The sequence below is a fragment of the Branchiostoma belcheri genome, unplaced genomic scaffold (assembly GCF_001625305.1).
Source record: "Branchiostoma belcheri isolate BF01 breed outbred unplaced genomic scaffold, Haploidv18h27 scaffold153, whole genome shotgun sequence".
NCBI lineage: Eukaryota > Metazoa > Chordata > Leptocardii > Amphioxiformes > Branchiostomatidae > Branchiostoma > Branchiostoma belcheri.
Window position 1 is genome coordinate 48,225 of NW_017802969.1, and position 20,090 is coordinate 68,314.

The 20,090-nt window shown below is 40.0% G+C and overlaps 2 protein-coding genes across 2 annotated transcripts in view; one reads left to right on the top strand and one right to left on the bottom strand.

Moving 5' to 3' along the window:
* LOC109465569 overlaps positions 1 to 12,686 on the top strand; it is a 16,091-nt gene extending 3,405 nt beyond the window's left edge. Inside the window, exons 2-10 of the mRNA XM_019762927.1 lie at positions 689 to 1,039; positions 1,661 to 1,915; positions 2,656 to 2,787; positions 3,448 to 3,582; positions 4,106 to 4,243; positions 9,547 to 9,915; positions 11,188 to 11,416; positions 11,903 to 12,105; positions 12,598 to 12,686. Coding sequence (XP_019618486.1) covers positions 689 to 1,039; positions 1,661 to 1,915; positions 2,656 to 2,787; positions 3,448 to 3,582; positions 4,106 to 4,243; positions 9,547 to 9,915; positions 11,188 to 11,416; positions 11,903 to 12,105; positions 12,598 to 12,686 — 1,901 coding nt within the window. The remainder of the gene's footprint in view (positions 1 to 688; positions 1,040 to 1,660; positions 1,916 to 2,655; positions 2,788 to 3,447; positions 3,583 to 4,105; positions 4,244 to 9,546; positions 9,916 to 11,187; positions 11,417 to 11,902; positions 12,106 to 12,597) is intronic.
* A 6,040-nt stretch (positions 12,687 to 18,726) lies between these two features.
* Positions 18,727 to 20,090, bottom strand: part of LOC109465570 — a 6,445-nt gene continuing 5,081 nt past the window's right edge. The window contains exon 2 of the mRNA XM_019762928.1: positions 18,727 to 19,616. Within this exon, the coding sequence (XP_019618487.1) occupies positions 18,727 to 19,616 (890 nt within the window). The remainder of the gene's footprint in view (positions 19,617 to 20,090) is intronic.

Here is a 20,090-nt window from a genome sequence, read left to right on the forward strand (position 1 = left end):
CATGCCATTATAGCATGTCCTCATAAATTATGCAAATGAGGTCCTTATTTAAATAAGTTATGTTTAATTATGTTCACCTTCACATAACTTTCAAATATCCCATGTATGAAATTCCAGGGGCAGTTACCACTATGTAATTATAACATTTTCTCATTAATTAGGCAAATTAAGTCCTCATTTGCATAATTGATACCTGCCTGTATTTCTGCCGTTCTTGATTACATATGACACAAGCTTGATTAGTCCTATCATGGAATGCAGCTGATTTATAGAATTTCCTCATTAATTATGAAAATTACATTAATATTTGCATAATTGGAATATTATTATGTCAAGCATCACTTCAAACTCGTGTCACTTTATTCCCAGCCCAAGAGCTATGTACCATCTAAATTTCATGACCCTTGCATGTCCAGATCACAAGATATCAAAACTGGAAATTCAGCTGCAGTACCATAACAAGACGCTAGGGGGCCCAAAATCTAATCAGTTCCATGTCTCATGAAGACCTACCCACCTACCAAATATCAAGATAATCCACTAAGCTTTCTCGAGTTATGCTGTTCACAGACAGACAGACAGACACACGGCCAGGAAAACATAACCTTCGTCAATTTTTGTCGAAGGTAATGGTGATAAATCTGTGAATTTCAGTCGTACAGAAAATTCATTGCAATCTTTACTCCAGGAGTAGCTGACATCACAATGACCAGCAGGTTTCCATACTATCCGGACACGGACCGAAGATACCCAAATTTCCAGGACCAGGATTTCACTTGGTTATACTGCTACTACACCGGGACGCTTTTGAGGCCAAGTGACAACTATTGGTTCAAGCTTGAACTAGATACAGGGTCAGGACGGCGGTTTGCCTTAGGTAGAAATACCGGAGGCGGATCTAGTCCTCCCCATAGGCGAGTGAGGATCTGGCCTTATGACAGAAACGACAATCCAACACATCTCACTAACGCCTACTCCTGCCTGGGTCGACAAAACGGCGTCTCTGACAAAGTCATCACGTTCAAGATGAGAGAGGACGGTAAGAAACTTTCAAAAAGTCCCAATAGTTATATAATATCAAAGCTCTTTCATCACATATTTCATCTTACCTGAAAACGTTCTTGATGCCCCTTCCTATGGACTAGATTTAATATACATATTGAAGAACGTCCAGTCATTATCACTTGAGTTAGGTAAATGTAAAAGAAAGAATATTGAAACGTATGTTGTCAGATGAGAAAAGATTTGGTTGATTAAGATCAAAGAACTTTGATATCCCATTCTATTTACGAGTCCCGATATTTGTTATTGAATATCAATGTCACTTCATTTATATCTATTTATCCACTTAGTTTGTTCAAATAGCTAGGTTGGCTAAAATCAATGATCGAAAGACGGATGCAAAGTTGTATGATATTTTGTTTAGAGTTATTACTACACCAGCTTGGAGGTAGAGGTAAATACATTTCGTTCTTTGCTAAACGGCGAAAGGTTATCTGCCGGCGTTTCGTAACTCCCAAAATGTCCTCAGAAATAGAACTTCGGGTAGTGTAGTAAAACAATATATTAAGCTATGACATTTAATTTACATGTACGTACCAACTTTTAAAATACGCTAACGATTGGATCAATTTAGTATCTACTATTTCTTGTGTTTCAGCTGACGTGAGGCCCCGGCTGTTCTCCCGTACCGTGAATGTGGGAGACGCAGTAACGTTAGAGATGGTTCGGAACCCTGCCTCCAACAGGACTGGAGCCCTGGAGTGGAGGAAGGACGGAGTCGTTCTACAGGGTCAGACGGCTCTCACACTCAACATCAACAACGTCCAGTCTTCAGATGAAGGGATCTATGAGTGCTACTATGACGGGGCATATTCTGACAGGAAACAGGGCATCGTGAGGCTCATAGTTAGAGGTAATATAAGTCCGATCACTACACAAGTTGGCATCCCGGTCGTCTCTTATGGGCCGCAATTTCACAACAATAATCTCATGACGTTTCCTTCCACGTGGATGCATATGGGGATGTGGGGATCATCACATCAATTATTAATAAAAATATAGTATTTTTATTTGCTTCATTGAGTTGATATGACACCACATAGCAAGTCGTTGATGGTTGCGTTTCTCCATATTTCCCTTTGATGTGCACTTAGGATGATTCAGCGATGAACATGAATAACATTTCAATTCTGTCCAACTTTAAGTAGGCCTGATGGGAAATTTAAGACAACTTCAGAAGAAAACAACAACAACTATTATTTGTTCGTTTGTTTGTTTTTATTTGTTTACCCAGGGTGTACATATCGCCACTAAGGCGTTTTTCAATGTGCCCTGCAGGCATACATAAATAAAATATACAAGAAAATAATAGATATAACAAAATGATAAGTCAACTTATAAGTACAAATTAAAGTCAACTTAGTACAAATGAGAGTAAGAGTACTATATAATGCCGCAACTCAGTGAGGTGGTAATAAAACAAACTTGTTAAACCAAGAGCCACAACTCATAGTAATAAAGGCAATAATACAAAAACGTAAGTACAATCAAAAGGTAGTTATGATTATGTTTATCGAAGGAGAGCATGTTGTTTTTGCTCAGTTTTTTCCTCTTCTTCTTCCGTTCCAAACAAATTAACACCTTGTGTTATAGCCTGTGCAGAGAACAAGTACGGATCTGACTGTTCCAATGACTGTCCCGACTGTTATAACGGAGGGGTGTGTCATGATCAGACAGGCGAGTGTGTCTGTCCTCCGGGCTTCAACGGAACTTACTGTGGGACAGGTAACACTCTTTATGTTCAAAAGGCCTCGTCATGGCTATATGTTCTTTATCTCTGTTCTAATACATGCAATGCACGATCCAATCGCTTTTTGTGGGCCCAAGGGTGCAAAACAGGGCCTTGGGTGCAAATAGATTTGAAACAGCTGGATAATTACCTCCATAAAAATGGAGGTATTGTTTTTAGTGTTTTTAGTGTCTATGTGTCTCTGTCTGTCTGTGTGTCTGTGTGTGTTTCTGCACATTTGTAGTCAACATAACTTCAGAACGCCTTTATGGATTGTGATATTTGGTATGTTGGTAGGTCATAGGAAGACAAAGTTCAAGGTCAAATATGGGCCTTCTGGTGACTAACCTTGGTACTGCAGCAGACCTTTCAGTTTTTGTATCTTTTGTCCTTGACACGCTATGGTCTCGGATTACAGAATAAAGCCTGGTTACCAAACCTCTTATAGGTCCCGAGTCCTACGGAGAGGATGTAGAACTCGGGAGCTATAATAGGTTTGGTAACAAGGCTAACAGAATATCATTTCAGTAGAACACAGTACTAGGATATTACTTGCAGATTTTTATTCACATTCTCAAAATAAACTAGTAAAGCATCGCTTATATGATTCTGTACACGTTTTGACCGTTTCATTGACTTTTCCATTGTTAAAACAGCCTGTGCGTCCGGACGTTTCGGTAAGACGTGTAGGTTCAGCTGCAGTGGAGGCTGTCAGGGCCAGCTGATGACGGTTCCGGATCCGGTAGGGTGTACCTGTCCTCCTGGGCTCACCGGAATGACGTGTCAAGACGGTAATATATTCACAAAATTCATTTTACACTTTTAAAGGTATCCGATGCAATTTCAGGGTGGCAAGATTGGAAATATTCTGAATAAGGCAATCTGTATGATATTGATACACACTACCCCACATTTGCACATTTGCATCATGTATTTCATACTGCAAAGCACAGAAACGCACCCCCAAAATGAGTCCTTTATTTTCTGGGTGGTGCTTCAAACATCAGCCCAGGATCCTACCACTAACCATTTTCCATCACAATTTTAGTCACCTTTGCTCAATGGATGTCAATATATATTGGAATAGTGTTGTTCCGCCTTATATATGTAGATACGTGACTAGAATATTGACTTTGAAAAATCTGACTTTTCACCCCTAAAACTACACTGAACATCTTTAAAACTGACATTTTTTCAGTTGTGAGACAGTGCATTCTTTCAGTCACAGTCAAGTTCAACAGAAGACAACTCTTACTCTTTTCTATGTATTTTAAAACGTAACTAATGGAATCGTTTTTCTATGTGTTTTCCTAGCGTGTCCGGACGGTACGTATGGCGCGAGCTGTACTCAAAACTGTCACTGTTTATCCGGAAACTCAGCCTGTCACAAGGAAACAGGAGCGTGTGCCGGCGGATGTGCAGCAGGCTGGGAGGGAGACTCCTGTCAGATAAGTACGGTCTAGTTTAAATTAGTCACATGAACTTTTGACACAACAAAAGTACAGCTATTTTCGAAAGGTCTTTTACATACATACAGACATACAGACAGATACTTGGGTACAACAGAATTGACATGCCTAACTTTCCTTACAACACTGGAATGAATTAGGACTTATTACCCCAAATTTTCGGCTGCCTCCTTTAACCTTGTTCACGGAATGGACCCGTCTACTCTTGGTACGTGACGTCAAAGACACGTGACCGTAGTAGCGGGCCATACACATGTAACCGGTGTCGCCCCCCGTCTCTGTTCAGGGTAGGTCTGTGAGCTCTAATGTACACCACCTCCTTCATTCCTCTTGCATAGAAGTCCTCGATTTTGAACCAGACTTTTCTAGAGTCAGAACCAGACTTTTCCAGACTTTTTATTTTCTAGAACAAAATTGAACTTATCTATAGCATGAAATGTAACAAATTCCGCTGAGAAAGAGGAAAGAAGGCTGAACAGGTTTGTGCGTTTATCATCACATGTATATTCATAATAAAATGTTGTTCATCTTCAATCTCATTAGGACAGAATGGACCAAACCCGTTAGGAAATTCCAAGTGTTTGTTTCACAGACTGCATATATTACTACGTCTGTATTGAATTTCATACAGCCATACAGACAATTTTAATCTTGAGAGTTATGCCTCCTTGTAACGTCGATGGGTCCTTTTGGATGTTTAGGTGTAGACTAGATTGCTAGAATGAGATTTTTCCACATTTTTAAGTGAATGCCGACTGTCTGAGGCATCACTTAGATTCTATGTTCACGATCACAATCGGTTACTATCTCTGTTGGTATATGTACAAATGTATATTCAACGCGGTATTTTTACCCGTGTTGTACAGGGCCTGCCACAGTAACACAACATCCCATGGATCAAACAATAAATATTGGTAGTCAAGCAACATTCACCTGCATCAGTACAGGTGTGCCAACACCTGTGATCACTTGGTACAACGACAGCAGCAGCGCTATCACACCTGGAGGACAGATCAGTGTAGTTAAAGATATAGAAGTAGTGAACGGTGAAAACGTGGTGACCATCATTTTAACCATTACATCTGTGAGTCGTGAGGACAACGGAGTGTACAAGTGTGCATCATCTAATGTACATGCCCTACTCTGCAGAAGGAATACATTGTGATTCGATCCTTACTTTGCAAAAAAAATATTTTTGTATTTTCCATTACAGCGATCCAATGCCCGGCTCGGACGGCGCCAGCTAACGGAGCGGTGAGTCCTACCGGAGCGGTCTCCTACCCGAACTCAGTCACCTTCACCTGTAACTCGGGATACGTACTGAACGGCGCTGCTGGTTCGACATGCCGAGCTGACGGAACATGGAGTAACCCTGTTCCAACTTGCACACGTAAGACGACATCTAATAGCAAAATCAAGTTTAACACTAGAAAGGCCAATATTTGCTTTGGAGCAAATACAGCGATGGGTTCACCACATTTTACCACATGGCAGGGAAAGAATGAGAAACACAAGGGAAAACAATGATTTAGTTTTACATTGATATAACTATAATATGAAGTAACATACAACTAAAACAACAGTTGGATAGCTATTCCCTACTTTATTGGTTAGGATTTTTAATTGCATAATGCAAACTGTTGATTTTCAAAATAAAATAAAAAACGTTCATGCCCCGCATTCCAATGCTGGAGCAGAAAAGCTTGAAATACCTACCAAAACACTTGAATAAAGACATACTGTCAGTATGGAAATGCTCTGTGCAGGTGTTAATCAAGTTAAATCCCAACAGCCAATCAGCAAGAAATGCTCTGTGCAGGTGGAAATGCTCTGTGCGGGTGTTAATCAAGTTAAATCCCAACAGCCAATCAGCAAGAAGTATAGAGGAAAGATGCATGCCTATTGGTTGATGCCCTGCATTCCATTGTGATGACTCATGCCCAGACGTGGTAAACACGGCACACTAACACAGTAATACATTTGCTATAACACAGCCAAAAAACTCAAATAAAACCATTCTAAAAGCCTGTATCACAAAAATTTAAAAAACGCCTAGGGGTATTTGCCCACTGTACCTCCATACCAAATTTCAGGACCTTAAGCCCTAAAATGAAGAAGCTGAATCCATTTAAAGATATGGCAGGAGGAGGAGGAGAAGGAGGAGAAGAAACATCAGAAAAAGCAATATGGGTTCACCACCACTTCTTGGTGTGGTGAACCCATAATAACCGCACTATATACCAAAAAAACAGTTACTCAAGCAACTGGATATGATTTTGGAAACGGTCAGACGTTTCAGCTAGTATTCACTAGCTTTCGTCAGTGACTGGGAGACCAGAGGAGAATGCAGTCACTGACGAAAGCTAATGGATACTAGCTGAAACGTCTGACCGTTTCTAAAATCATATCCAGTTGCTTGCGTAACTGCTTCTTGGCGTATCGTATTACCTGGATGTCTAACCTTCATCGACGTAACCGCACTATATCTTTGAGAAAATGAGAAGGCAGGCCACTTTCAACGTTCAAATCTTGGCAAACAGACGTCTACTAACGACTGTCGTTTTATAGTGTATTCTATTATATATGGCTGGTTGTACAGGTTTCTGTAAAGAAATATTTCTCACTTAGATGCACAAGACTCATACACAAGATATTGTGGATTTTAAATCAAGATTTGACGTTTCTTTAAACTTTCCATTACAGCGATCCGATGCCCGACTCGGGCGGCCCCAGCTAACGGAGCGGTGAGTCCTACCGGAGCGGTCTCCTACCCGAACTCGGTCACCTTCACCTGTAACTCGGGATACGTACTGAACGGCGCTGCTGCTGCGACGTGCCAAGCTGACGGGACTTGGAGTAATCCTATTCCAACTTGCCAAGGTAAGACCACCTGCAGGTCTATATATATATTACCACGTTTAGTAGTTGGTCGGCACTGCCGTTGCAATTGGTACATGCTAGGTTGAAAGAACAGGTCCTGAAGTGGAATAGGCTGATACTTTCAGTGGTATCAGCCTATTTTGTTTCGGATAGCTGGTTTCACTTGAAAGTGGCCTTATCCCCGAATTGCAAAGGCACGTAATGACGGAACATGGAGTAATCCTGTTCCAACATGCCCACGTAAGATGAATTCGGAACTAATATACGCAATGAATTTCTTGTTACCTCCATGAAAAATGGAGGTATTGTTTTTGGCGGCGTCTGTCTGTGTGTCTGTGTGTGTGTCTGTGTGTGTTTCCGCAACTTTGTAGTCAGCATAACTTCATAACGCCTTTATGGATTGTGATGATATTTGGTATGCTGATAAGTCTTAGGAAGACAAAGGTCAAGGTCAAATATGGGCCTCCTGGTGGATGACCTTGGTACTGCAGCAGAACTTCCGGTTTTTGTATCTTTTGTCCTGAACATGCTATGGTCTTCAATTTTTGGTGACAGATAGCTTTTCCTGTTAGGAATAAGTGGTGTGGGTTTGGTCCCCCTAGCAGCTTGTTCAGGAACTGCAGGGGACTTTCGGGCGAAATCTTTGAAAGCCAATAAGTCCAGATAGGAACAGCGTATTTTCATCATTTTTGGTGTGTAGGTATCTGACAGAGAGATGTACACAATTAACTGCAAATTATGCAAATGAGGACTTTATTTGCATAATTAATGAGGAAATTCTATAATTACAGTGTTTTACATTATAGAACTTTCATACATGTAATGTATGTAACCTATGGCAGATGGAACATCAACAGATACTAATTATGCAAATGATGACCTAATTTGCATAATTAATGCAAAAAATATATGATTTCTCAATGGTGAATGATGGGAATGTCTTACTTGGGACATCTTTAAGTTAATCAAAAGTTAACATCACGATGCATATATTATGTTAATGCAGAGGTCATTTGCATAATTAAAGAAGAAATTTACATTTACATATCAAGCCCATATTTCATGGAGGTATGAGATCTCGGAACTCTTGTTAAATGAGCTTTTGACACCGATACAAAGACCTTTCCTTCCTCAGTGCAGTGACCAATATATTTGGTATATAGGCTGGTCCAGGTTTATGAATAGAAAAACCGATTCCTCACATAGATGTTCATATCTTACTTGGCAGAAGTCATACCCAAGATATTGTAATTGTATATCTAGCTTTACCAAGCTTGTTTTTCTTACTTCCTATTGCAGCGGTTCAATGTCCGGCTCGGACAGCCCCAGCTAACGGCGCGGTGAGTCCTACCGGAGCGGTCTCCTACCCGAACTCGGCCACCTTCACCTGTAACTCGGGATACGTACTGAACGGCGCTGCTTGTTCGACATGCCGAGCTGACGGGACATGGAGTAATCCTGTTCCAACATGCACACGTAAGATGAATTCGGAACTAATATACGCAATGAATTTCTTGTTAAATGAGCTTTTGACGCCAATACAAAGACCTTTCCTTCCTCAGTGCAGTGACCAATATATTTGGTATATAGGCTGGTCCAGGTTTCTGAATAGAAAAACCGATTCCTCACATAGATGTTCATATCCTACTTGGCCGAAGTCATACCCAAGATATTGTAATTGTATATCTACCTTTACCAAGCTTGTTTTTCTTACTTCCTATTGCAGCGGTCCAATGCCCGGCTCGGGCAGCCCCAGCTAACGGCGCGGTGAGTCCTACCGGAGCGGTCTCCTACCCGAACTCGGCCACCTTCACCTGTAACTCGGGATACGTACTGAACGGCACTACTGGTTCGACATGCCGAGCTGACGGGACTTGGAGTAATCCTGTTCCAACTTGCACACGTAAGATGAATTCGGAATTAACACGCAATGAATTTCTTGCAAAATGAGCTTTTGACGCCAATACTATAGTGGTGAGGATATGGGAAGAATTGACCCTTGACCCTTTTAATACTAATTCCTTGCCGGATAAGTGGATCTTCTTGAATGTTATTGTTGTTTCTCACTCATCTTAGGACACTTATAAGAAATATAACCATTATGACATTTGATCTGGTACTACGATACTAGTATGTTGCGTGGTTGGAAATGTAGTCTTGGCCTTTATTTTGATTTTGTGAATTAAAATGATTCTATTCCTTTCATTTGTAATCAATTTGTGTTCATCTTTGAAATTCAGTCGTACTGATTTTTGCAACATGTCCTAAAAATCCACCTTAGACTTTCAAATGGATGGTGTTAGCGGATGTATAAGGTCAACAGCATTATTTTATACTAGCGGTTTGTTGGTGAATGGCAAGTACATGTTTGTTAAGTCACCTAGTATGGTTACCTTTTTTCTCTAGTGTGTCCAATAGCAGGCTACGTTAGCTTTAACGGAGTTTGCTACAAGGACTTTGCAGACCCGAAGACATACGACGAGGCTAGACAGACGTGTGCGGCAGACGGGGGACTGCTGGCCATGCCGAAGAACAGCGCGATCAACACGTTCATCGGGGGAGGAGCTGATGAAGTACGGACAGACACCGTGAACGAAGCGCAGTGGGTATTCGCAGACGGTCAAACCCTGGCGTCATCCGGCTATTCCAACTGGTACACCGGCGAGCCGAACAATGCTAACGGGGGAGAACACTGTGCCGAGACCAATTTTCGAACCAGCGGCGAATGGAATGATGCCCCGTGCAGCCTCCCCCGGGGATTCATCTGTCAGATAAGTATGTGTTGTAATTGCACCTTATAACGATCGCCCCTCATATTCTCTAGCCAGTAGTATATGTACCAGAATTTACATCGATGGATTTAAGTAGCAAATTTAAGATAATAATGACCTGTGATAACTCATGTATGGTAGATATAGGAATGTATATCAAACAATGTCTAGACATAAGAAATTCCTCCAATATTGTAAAAGTTCATTCACATCCTATATCAGCCACAAACTCCTGTATTAGTTAGTTTAGTCCATAGTTAAGTTTATAGATAAGTTTTGCCATACTTTGTACCATGTACAACTGTTGTGCAATAAAGTTATTATTATAATACTGTCAGATACAATGTCCGTTGACCATATGTATAGCATTATGTTAGACACATACCAACTAGTAATCTTATTATTTGCCATACATTGGACCCGTGACAATCGTTGCGCAATAAACTTTGACTTGACTTGACTATATCTACCCCAATGCCCTGACAGTTGGGAAGAACAACTTTGGGAAGAAGTCAAACCCCCTAATAGCATGGCTAGAATAGTTTAATAGAATAGAATAGATTAGAAAAGCAGTTACCTTGTTCCTCTTACCTGTTCACATATTGGATATTTACTTTTTTATCCTGTATGTATACCAACGTTTGATAAGTATACCGTACACTTAGAACTTCATGTTAGCAAATAGTCTTATATCATCACATTTTTCTTGTCAATGTCTGTATGCAATTAGCCCTCGGGCATGAATTTGCAATAAACAACTCAACTCAACCAATAAATCTATTCATTTTAACGTGCTTTTCCTCCTCCATGGTGCAATTTTGATGAATGGCTTTACCTATCAAAGTGTCCTTGCAACGAAAATGCTTATTTTTGTACCAGCCATTGCAGCGATCCAATGCCCGACTCGGGCGGCCCCAGCTAACGGAGCGGTGACTCCTACCGGAGCTGTCTCCTACCCGAACTCGGTCACCTTCACCTGTAACCCGGGATACGTACTGAACGGCGCTGCTACTGCGACGTGCCAAGCTGACGGAACATGGAGTAATCCTGTTCCAACATGCGATCGTAAGACGTATATTTATCCTGTAAATTGATATATGCTAGTACTGTCTATTCAGTTGTAGCGTGCTTTTGAATAAATGCCTGATTGAATAAATGTTTTAAAAGAAAGTGAACTTTACATGGTGAGGTAAAATGGCTTCATCGTGGCTTATGAGGAAATGCAGCTGAGTTTGTTATCTTGACAGATACTATCATTTTGTCTCTTCATCTTTAGTCCTAGATTGCTCCGTCCTCTTTCCTGGCCTACTCCCTGCCAGCAACTTTGGCAGGTACCAGAACCAGTGCTTCTGGTTCTCCACCAGGAGCGACCGCCGGCTGAACTACCGGGCAGCCCGACAGGTGTGCGGGTCCCATAGCGGCACCTTGGCTATGATAAAAGACGCCGGTGTGCAGACATTCGTCACGGAGAACATAAAGAGAATCAGTGGTCGCTTAGCTCTGAGGTAAATAATATAATAGTGGCGTAACTTTTTGAAATTAATATCTGGAATCATATTTCTTGAAGCACATCAAGAGCTAATTAAATTTGCTGCCTGTTCTCGTGTATTGCTGTTATGCAATTTAAATTGCGAAAGAAACGTCTCTCCTAAAATGTCTGCCGGTTATCCCGGGTGGATATCCCAACATAGATGTTATTTTAAAACTATGCAAAGGATAAGCCCCCAACCAATTGGGGTAGAATAATAATTTTAAGGAATTCTCATTATAGAAATACCAATTTACTTATATACGGTTATACCAATGCGTATATCTGGTACATTAGTTGCGTATTCCTACATTGAAACAGTGTAACATTTGTATTTAATACATCGTTTCTTTATTTATAAAAAAGTAAAAAAAAAAACAGCTTTCTAGTTTCCCATACAACGATAACAAAACCTGTGCTCATTCATTCATTTATTGAATCGTTCGTCCATTCCTTATCTTAGGACTTACTGGATGGGCCTGGATGACCTGAACAGGGAGCGTAGGTTCGTATGGAATGACGGAACCCCGCTGGGAAGCTATCGCAAGTTCCGGTCCAGAGCCAATCACAAGCGCAGGGACTGCGGGGCACTGTGGAGGACCAACAGACTGAGTCGCTGGGTTGTACTGACCTGCTGGAACCGACTGCCCTACATCTGTCAGATGGGTAAGGAAGACATGTTTGACGTTATCGTCAAAATATTAGGGATTAGACGTAGTGTTCATAGAAATATGTGTCTGGAAATATTGCAAACTCTGTCCAAATTGACAACGTTTAAATTGGGCGCTTAAAAACATTCGCACAAAACATCTTCACAGCTAGCATGCTTCGTGTGAAAAAGAACCCACACATTTTTCAAATAGGTTAAAATAAATACAGTTCAGATGAGTTAGCCACGTTGAACCAGAACTGATCATGGACTTTGTGACTGGGCAGATAAATTGTTCGCCATGTTTCGGCCATTTATTCAGATCCTACTTTAAAATGTCTTCACCATCACCATCAGTTTTAAAAAAGGCAATAGAATGACAGAGTAATAGAAATGTTGAGGTACACGATCTTGATATACCCACTCTATTAAAATTTAATCACAACTTCGAATTTTTTAAAAAATAGACCCCACATAGGAACGATTGTCAATTCCCATTGCTTATCTAGGCCGTATCTTGGTGGACAGCTTCACTATGTATGACGTCATTTTTTACGTCAGCGTTGTTGCTATGGGTAACAAGTCTAAGAAGGCCTGAATGTTCTTTTAAACACAGTTTTAGTTAGATTTTGTTGCATATCATTCAGTTTTACAAGAATAACCTATCTGGATGGTTTTGGTCATTAAAACATAAATGACGTCATAATGATGTCACATTACGTAATAATGACACAAAAATGTGAAAATGGTTTATTTTCACAAGCACACTATAATCTATTTGGTGGCCATACGATATACCGTTCTCGACTTAAAAGAGGGGGGGGGGGCGAATGAGACCCTCCTAGTCCCACATATATACGTTTATGTATGTGTAGTCCCACAAATCCCCCCAAAAAAACAATTTAGATAGGGTTAAATCTATATTATAATATGACATTTAATGTGCTTGATGCTACGGTATTTACGAACAAGCACCTCTTTTTCTTACAGACTACACTGTGAACAAGTAAGAGGATGAGGTACATGACGTCAGCGTAACAACTTTTTACGTCAAGACAACATTTCAACAGCACAGAATTATTGTAAGCAGTAGTACAGATTTTCAAGCGTGTAACGTAGTATAATGAATATTATTATCATACACCAAAGTTAACCAAACTGTAAGTTTGTTTGTTCGTAAGTCCAGGGGATTAAGCAGTGTATTGAACTTGTGTACGTTATCGTCATAACAACAAAAATATACAATATAGAACAGGTTTAAACTGTGGCCATTCAGAAAAACTGGACGTAATCAATATTTTCCCACTGTTCAACTCGAGCCTTTAGCTTCTATCCTGGCAAGGAATGGAGCTGAACAGTCAAAACATTGAATAAGTCTCATTTTTTGTAGGCAATTACAGTTTGAATCCGTTTCAGACTTCTTGTAAGACACAGTTTTTAAGCTAATAGTATAGACTCTCCGTCTAAACTTGACAGACAGTGTAGCAAGCTTTACCATCAAACACCAATAGTATAGTCTCTCCATCTAACCTTTAGTAACCTTTATTATCATACATACACCAAAAGTACATTAACTCCGTTTAAACTTAGTGTAGCAAACCTTACCATCATATATCAATAGTATAGTCTCTTCATCTAAATAGTAACCTTTATTATCATACATACACCAAAAGTACATTATCTCCGTTTAAACTTAGTGTAGCAAACCTTACCATCATATATCAATAGTATAATCTCTCCATCTAACCTTTAGTAACCTTTATTATCATACATACACCAAAAGTACATTATCTTCGTTTAAACTTAGTGTAGCAAACCTTACCATCATATATCAATAGTATAGTCTCTCCATCTAACCTTTAATAATCTTTATTATCATACATACACCAAAAGTACATTAACTCCGTTTAAACTTAGTGTAGCAAACCTTACCATCATATATCAAAAGTATAATCTCTCCATCTAACCTTTAGTAACCTTTATTATCATACATACACCAAAAGTACATTAACTCCGTTTAAACTTAGTGTAGCAAACCTTACCATCATATATCAATAGTATAGTCTCTCCATCTAACCTTTAATAATCTTTATTATCATACATACACCAAAAGTACATTAACTCCGTTTAAACTTAGTGTAGCAAACCTTATCATCATATATCAATAGTATAGTCTCTCCATCTAACCTTTAATAATCTTTATTATCATACATACACCAAAAGTACATTATCTCCGTTTAAACTTAGTGTAGCAAACCTTATCATCATATATCAATAGTATAATCTCTCCATCTAACCTTTAGTAACCTTTATTATCATACATACACCAAAAGTACATTAACTCCGTTTAAACTTAGTGTAGCAAACCTTATCATCATATATCAATAGTATGGTCTCTCCATCTAACCTTTAGTAACCTTTATTATCATACATACACCAAAAGTACATTATCTTCGTTTAAACTTAGTGTAGCAAACCTTATCATCATATATCAATAGTATAGTCTCTCCATCTAACCTTTAGTAACCTTTATTATCATACATACACCAAAAGTACATTAACTCCGTTTAAACTTAGTTTAGCAAACCTTACCATCATATATCAATAGTATAGTATCTTCATCTAAATAGTAATCTTTATTATCATACACCAATAGTACACTAGCTCCGTCTTAACCGCAGTTTAGGCTCTTCATCTAAACTCAGTGAAGTAAATTTTATTATTATATACCAATAGTTAAGGCTCCCTATCTAAACTTAGAGACGCTGTAATCAGCTTTTTCTCGGCCTAAAGTTAGTGTTGGTGAATTTTATCACAGCCTCTCTGGTGACGTTTAGCTTGGGTTGGATAGCAAGCATGAACTTCACTGGGCGTTTCGATGTTGTACTCACGTACCTCTGGCGCATAGTAGACAACAAGGCGTTTTCTAATCTTTGACTGCTGCGTCTTATTATTCGGTGATTTCTATTACTAATGCAGCTTCTACCTAAGTTTATGTGCAAAATCTACTTTGCTAATTTCAATATTTTAGAATCTGCTACTAGTCATGATAAAGTCCTTTTCTCGTCAGCTTATTACGAGACGCGATGAAAAAAATGGGGTAATGTGACAATGTCTCAATTAGTAGGACACAGGGTTCAATGTGACATAGTTCACTTATCATAGTTCACTTATCAATGTCATATCACCCTTAGAATTGTAACCACAACTTTAACAGTACATCATTTCTATGCCAAATGTATTTCGATGTGCAGCTTTGCTTGTACTACGTACACGTTTTAATTGGGGGGGGGGGTCTGAGAAATCGTTGTCTGTAAACCCTACAGTACATCATTTCTATGGTAAATATTGCATTGGGATCTAAATGTGTGCTTATCTTGAGATCAAGTACATGTTTTTATAAAGAAGGGGAGGGGATATGAGCAATCGTTGTTTGTAAACTGTTTCTATATAATTATATATATATATGTCAAAGGCAAGATTGGAATCCAGGGGGATCCGGAATCCACCTAGGGGAGATTTGTCCAATTTGTCCTAGGACAATGGGGAATCTTTACAGGACAATCTCCAATTTTAAAAGGAGAAATTTTGATTGCATCAAAATGCTTGGGAGTTAGTTCACACCTAAACTTTCAATCACTTTCAGCATAGGTAAGTGAATATATAAATCAGACTCAGATATTTGCATCAGGCCATTGTGAGATAGGGATTCCTAGGGGAGATAGGGATTCCAATCTCCCATAGGAGGATTCCGGATCCCCCTGGATTCCAATCTCCCCTGTGACATATACACCACATCTACACTGAGAACATGCATTCGAATGAATCACGGCTAAACACAAAAAGCTATTAATGCCGTTGACAAGTGAACTGTTGTCTCTTGATTACTGTGTTGTAATGTATTGATAGGCAAGATGTACTGTGTTGTATGTTTTGTGATGAGGCAAGGAAACATCCGGAGTTCCGTACATACGGAATAAAGCGGAGTCATGGGGTCACATATCTGTTGTCTGTGTCTTTTTTAACCATTCATTGACTGTAACACTAGCTAGTATATTCAGCTCCACTTGCAGCAAGACACTGTAGTTTTGCAATACAGGCAGAACTTCTATTTGACTGGCTAAATGTTTTAGGCAACAGAGCGTCCTCCTCCTAGCGAGAATGTTTGGAAGTTCCCCTGACGCAATAAGGCTCGTAGTCACTTCAGGCTATTAACATGAAAAACAAGTTCTTGCTCAAGGTTTTGCGGGGGCAGAACCTCCTTCTCCTGGCGAGAATTTTTTGAAGTGCATGTCATTCATATTTCCCTTAGGCCACAGCAAGTAAATTTTATGGATGACATCCTCTGCAGTCTCCAAATCTAATGCGAGCGGTCGAAAAAAAACAAGCAGGCCGAAAAAAACAAGGTTCCTACATTTAAAAATTTTGACTCAATCATTGTGCAAATGCTTTTGATTTTGAGGGAACATCACATATACACATCCAACATCACATATCACTGCATAAAAGTAAGAAACAAAACATTAAATCAGAGCCTTGTCTCACGCTCGTCCCCAGCGCCCGTGGAGAAGCCATAGGTTATAGATCGTGGCTTAGCCCGGGCTATGGAAAATAAACTTTCTTTATACGTTCCCAGATCCGCCTGCAATCTTGCCGTAATGGCGGAATTGGGACGTTATCCCCTCAAACTAGAAGCATCTCTAAACGCCATTAAACACTATATCAGAATACGCCAGAACGTGCCGTTTGATAGTCTCTCAGCAGACGCTCTATTGGGGAGGGACCAGTGAATGAAGCTTCCATTGGAATTCTATGGTGAAACCACTAGAAACAAGCACTTAAAAACCACTAGAAACAAGCATTTAAAAACACATTTACTTTTATTCCAAACCCCACTGCAAGGCTGAATTTGTCAGGTTTCTTTTGGTACAAATAGTGGAAGTTCGACTCCTGCCTGTTTTTGAGTTACAGCCCAAATACTGAAATGATACCTGGATTTCACCCCCTGTCCAAGTGGAACAGTCCATTCACCCAGGACCCATCTCGGGGTCGATAGAAGGTCAAGTCTTGCCAAAGGTCAAACTTTTTGGGCAGATTTGAAAAATACACATTCTTCTGTCCTACTTACCACAAAAATGGGTCTGTATGAGCAAAATTTGCCCAGGAAAAAATATTATTTCAAAAATAAGTCCAAAAATAAATCGTGGGTACTCAAAGTGGCCTTACCCCGCATGCGCTTACACTGGTCCCTCTCCTATTGTGTCAACTTGAACTGGATGTATCCGGCACTAAATGCTGGGCTTCGGGAGTCCGCAAAACGCTAGAGGAGTGTGGTTTTGCCTACGTATGGAATTCGCCGATGTCGTATGTCTTAAATTCTTCACAAATTATTCCATCATTTGATCAACGTTTAAAGGGCATGTATTTCCAAACTTTTACAGCAGAAATTCATAACAACAACAAATTACGAACATACGGATTACTAAAAAACACCACGAGGAAAAATATCTGAGAATTACGAACATTCGACACAGAACAGCCATCACAAAACTCCGGATAAGTTCACACAAACTCCGCATAGAAAAGGGAAGACACAACCACATTCCTCTACAGCAAAGGATCTGCCAATTTTGTAATCTAGATTATATTGAAGATGAATGCCATTTTGTAGTTGACTGCACATTATATAGAAACGAGAGGGATTCCCTCTATACTTATGTAATAGATAAGTTCCCAAGCTTTAGACATTTAGATAGAATAGCAAAATTCGAATTCCTCATGAAACTTGACAAACCATGTATCATTAGCTCAATATGTTCGTACATCTTTAACTGCGCCAAGAAGCGAGAAGAAGCTGAACCTGTAAATAGTAGATCGCGTTAGTTTATATAGTATGTAAGTGTCACTACTGTTTTCTTTTCCCTGTTTACCCATGACCTGTACTTAGCTCGTTAGAGCACAAACGTACAATAAAGGTCTTTCATATGAGAACATCACTATTGTAACAATATTATATAGGAAAGAAGCACCATGTCTTTCCCTGGCAATGTATTTTTGAAATTGTAAGAAACAATACACACTACAACTTGATTAGTTGTACTACGGCTATGCTTCATTGCAATGTGCAGACAGAATCAATTCATTTCTATGTAGATGAAGCAGCCCACGAGTCATCTTCTGAAGCTAGACAATTCATGTCAGCGCTAAGATTAAACGTACGTACATGCGCTTCGTCCAAACTCTGGTTGTAGCTGACATGTTGGTTTTACTTGAATATGTTTTGCCAATTCACCACATACTGATATGCTACATGTTTCTTGGCTACATTGACACCATAGATGTTCAGTTACTTCTTACTGGTTGAAATATAGGGTTGTCTAAACAGTTAATTATTGAACAATTTGCCTCGTTGTAGTATTATTGTTAAGGCAACAGTCGTGTTTTAAGTACAGGTTTGATCATTTGTTTCTGGTACCACAAAAGATATTCTGTACAATGCGTGCAGCTCTTATGTTTCGTTCAAGAAAGGTAAAACAGAATCTACATGGTACATATACTCAACAATGTTCTACTACTTCTGTATTTTCAGTAAACCTAGTTTTCATTCTTTTTGATCGGGCGTTGGCTAGAGAATTATGTTAAGTAAACACCATGCGGCGCGGAAAGATAGTTACAGTATACCTGTAAGTGTATCGGCCAGTCACCACCAACTGGCCATCGGGTCCCATAGCGATGGCCCACGGCTTTTCCATTCCCACGATGGTGCGGACAAACTCGCCCCGGCTTGTGAACATGTCTACTCGATTGTGACCACTGTTTGCCACGATGATACGACCTGAGGTGTCCACACAAACACCTGTAGGTGAACGCAGTCGGCCCTTAGCTCCTCCAGTCGTTCCAAATTCACAAATCTTAACTCCGGAGGGGCTGTACTTCTTGACGCTTTTATGCCCATCTGTAAGTAGAATATTTCCCTTCTTATCCAACGCGATTCCCCCAAAGCCCATCCTTCGAGCTTTATAATTAGCGATTTCTTTGAAACACCGATAGAGAGTCCCGTTTGGATAAAACATCCTTATTGTATATCCCTCCCCCACGATGACTTTATTGTTGCGCGTGTCTATCGCAATGACGGGCTTTCCAATTCGATCATCACGACTCAGATTCGTGAACCATGGGTTGAACTTCTTCCTGGCCTGGCCTTTCGTACTGTACTGTACGACATGCATGTATCCGTGTACAGTGTCACAATCTCCACCCCCATGCCCAGTCACAACACTCCCCAGTACCCACAGGTAGCCAGAATCCACGTCAAAAGCAACACTGGAAGGACGCATATGCATTTTTCTAGATTCACCCGGCACTCGCGTTAGGAACAGGCGGAGATAGGCCCCATTCATGCTGAAAACCTGGACTCGTTGGTTGATAAAATCAGTCACAAATATCTCACTGTCATCAGACACGGCAACTCCGGAGATACTAAGGAATTTTCCAGCTTCTCTTCCCCTCCCACCAAACGTGATCTTTTCTGCAATAAGTTATAGGCATTGTATGAGCTACAGTCACATTAGAACATTCCGTAGCAATGTGAAATCCATAACACACGCACTGATATATGTACATACACACACACACACTACAGACTACCAGTACTACTGCAGCTGCTGCTAGTACTACCACTACTAGTTTTGTCTCCACGTTCCCGGCAGTCTCCAACACCCCACAAGTGGAAGGTGAGTCTTTTGTGATCTCTACCGGTAGTATCAGCTTGTACTAGACCTCAAACTATCCCATAACATCTATCTATCTGTATATGACCATTCTACTCTACAGCTCTGAGTCATGGGCTATGAGTGCAGCCCAGAACAAGAAACTGGATGGTACATACACAAGAATGTTAAGAACAGTGTATGATTCTACACTTGTGTCACACACACACACACACACACACACACATATATATATATATATATATGTGTGTGTGTGTGTGTGTGTGTAGTGT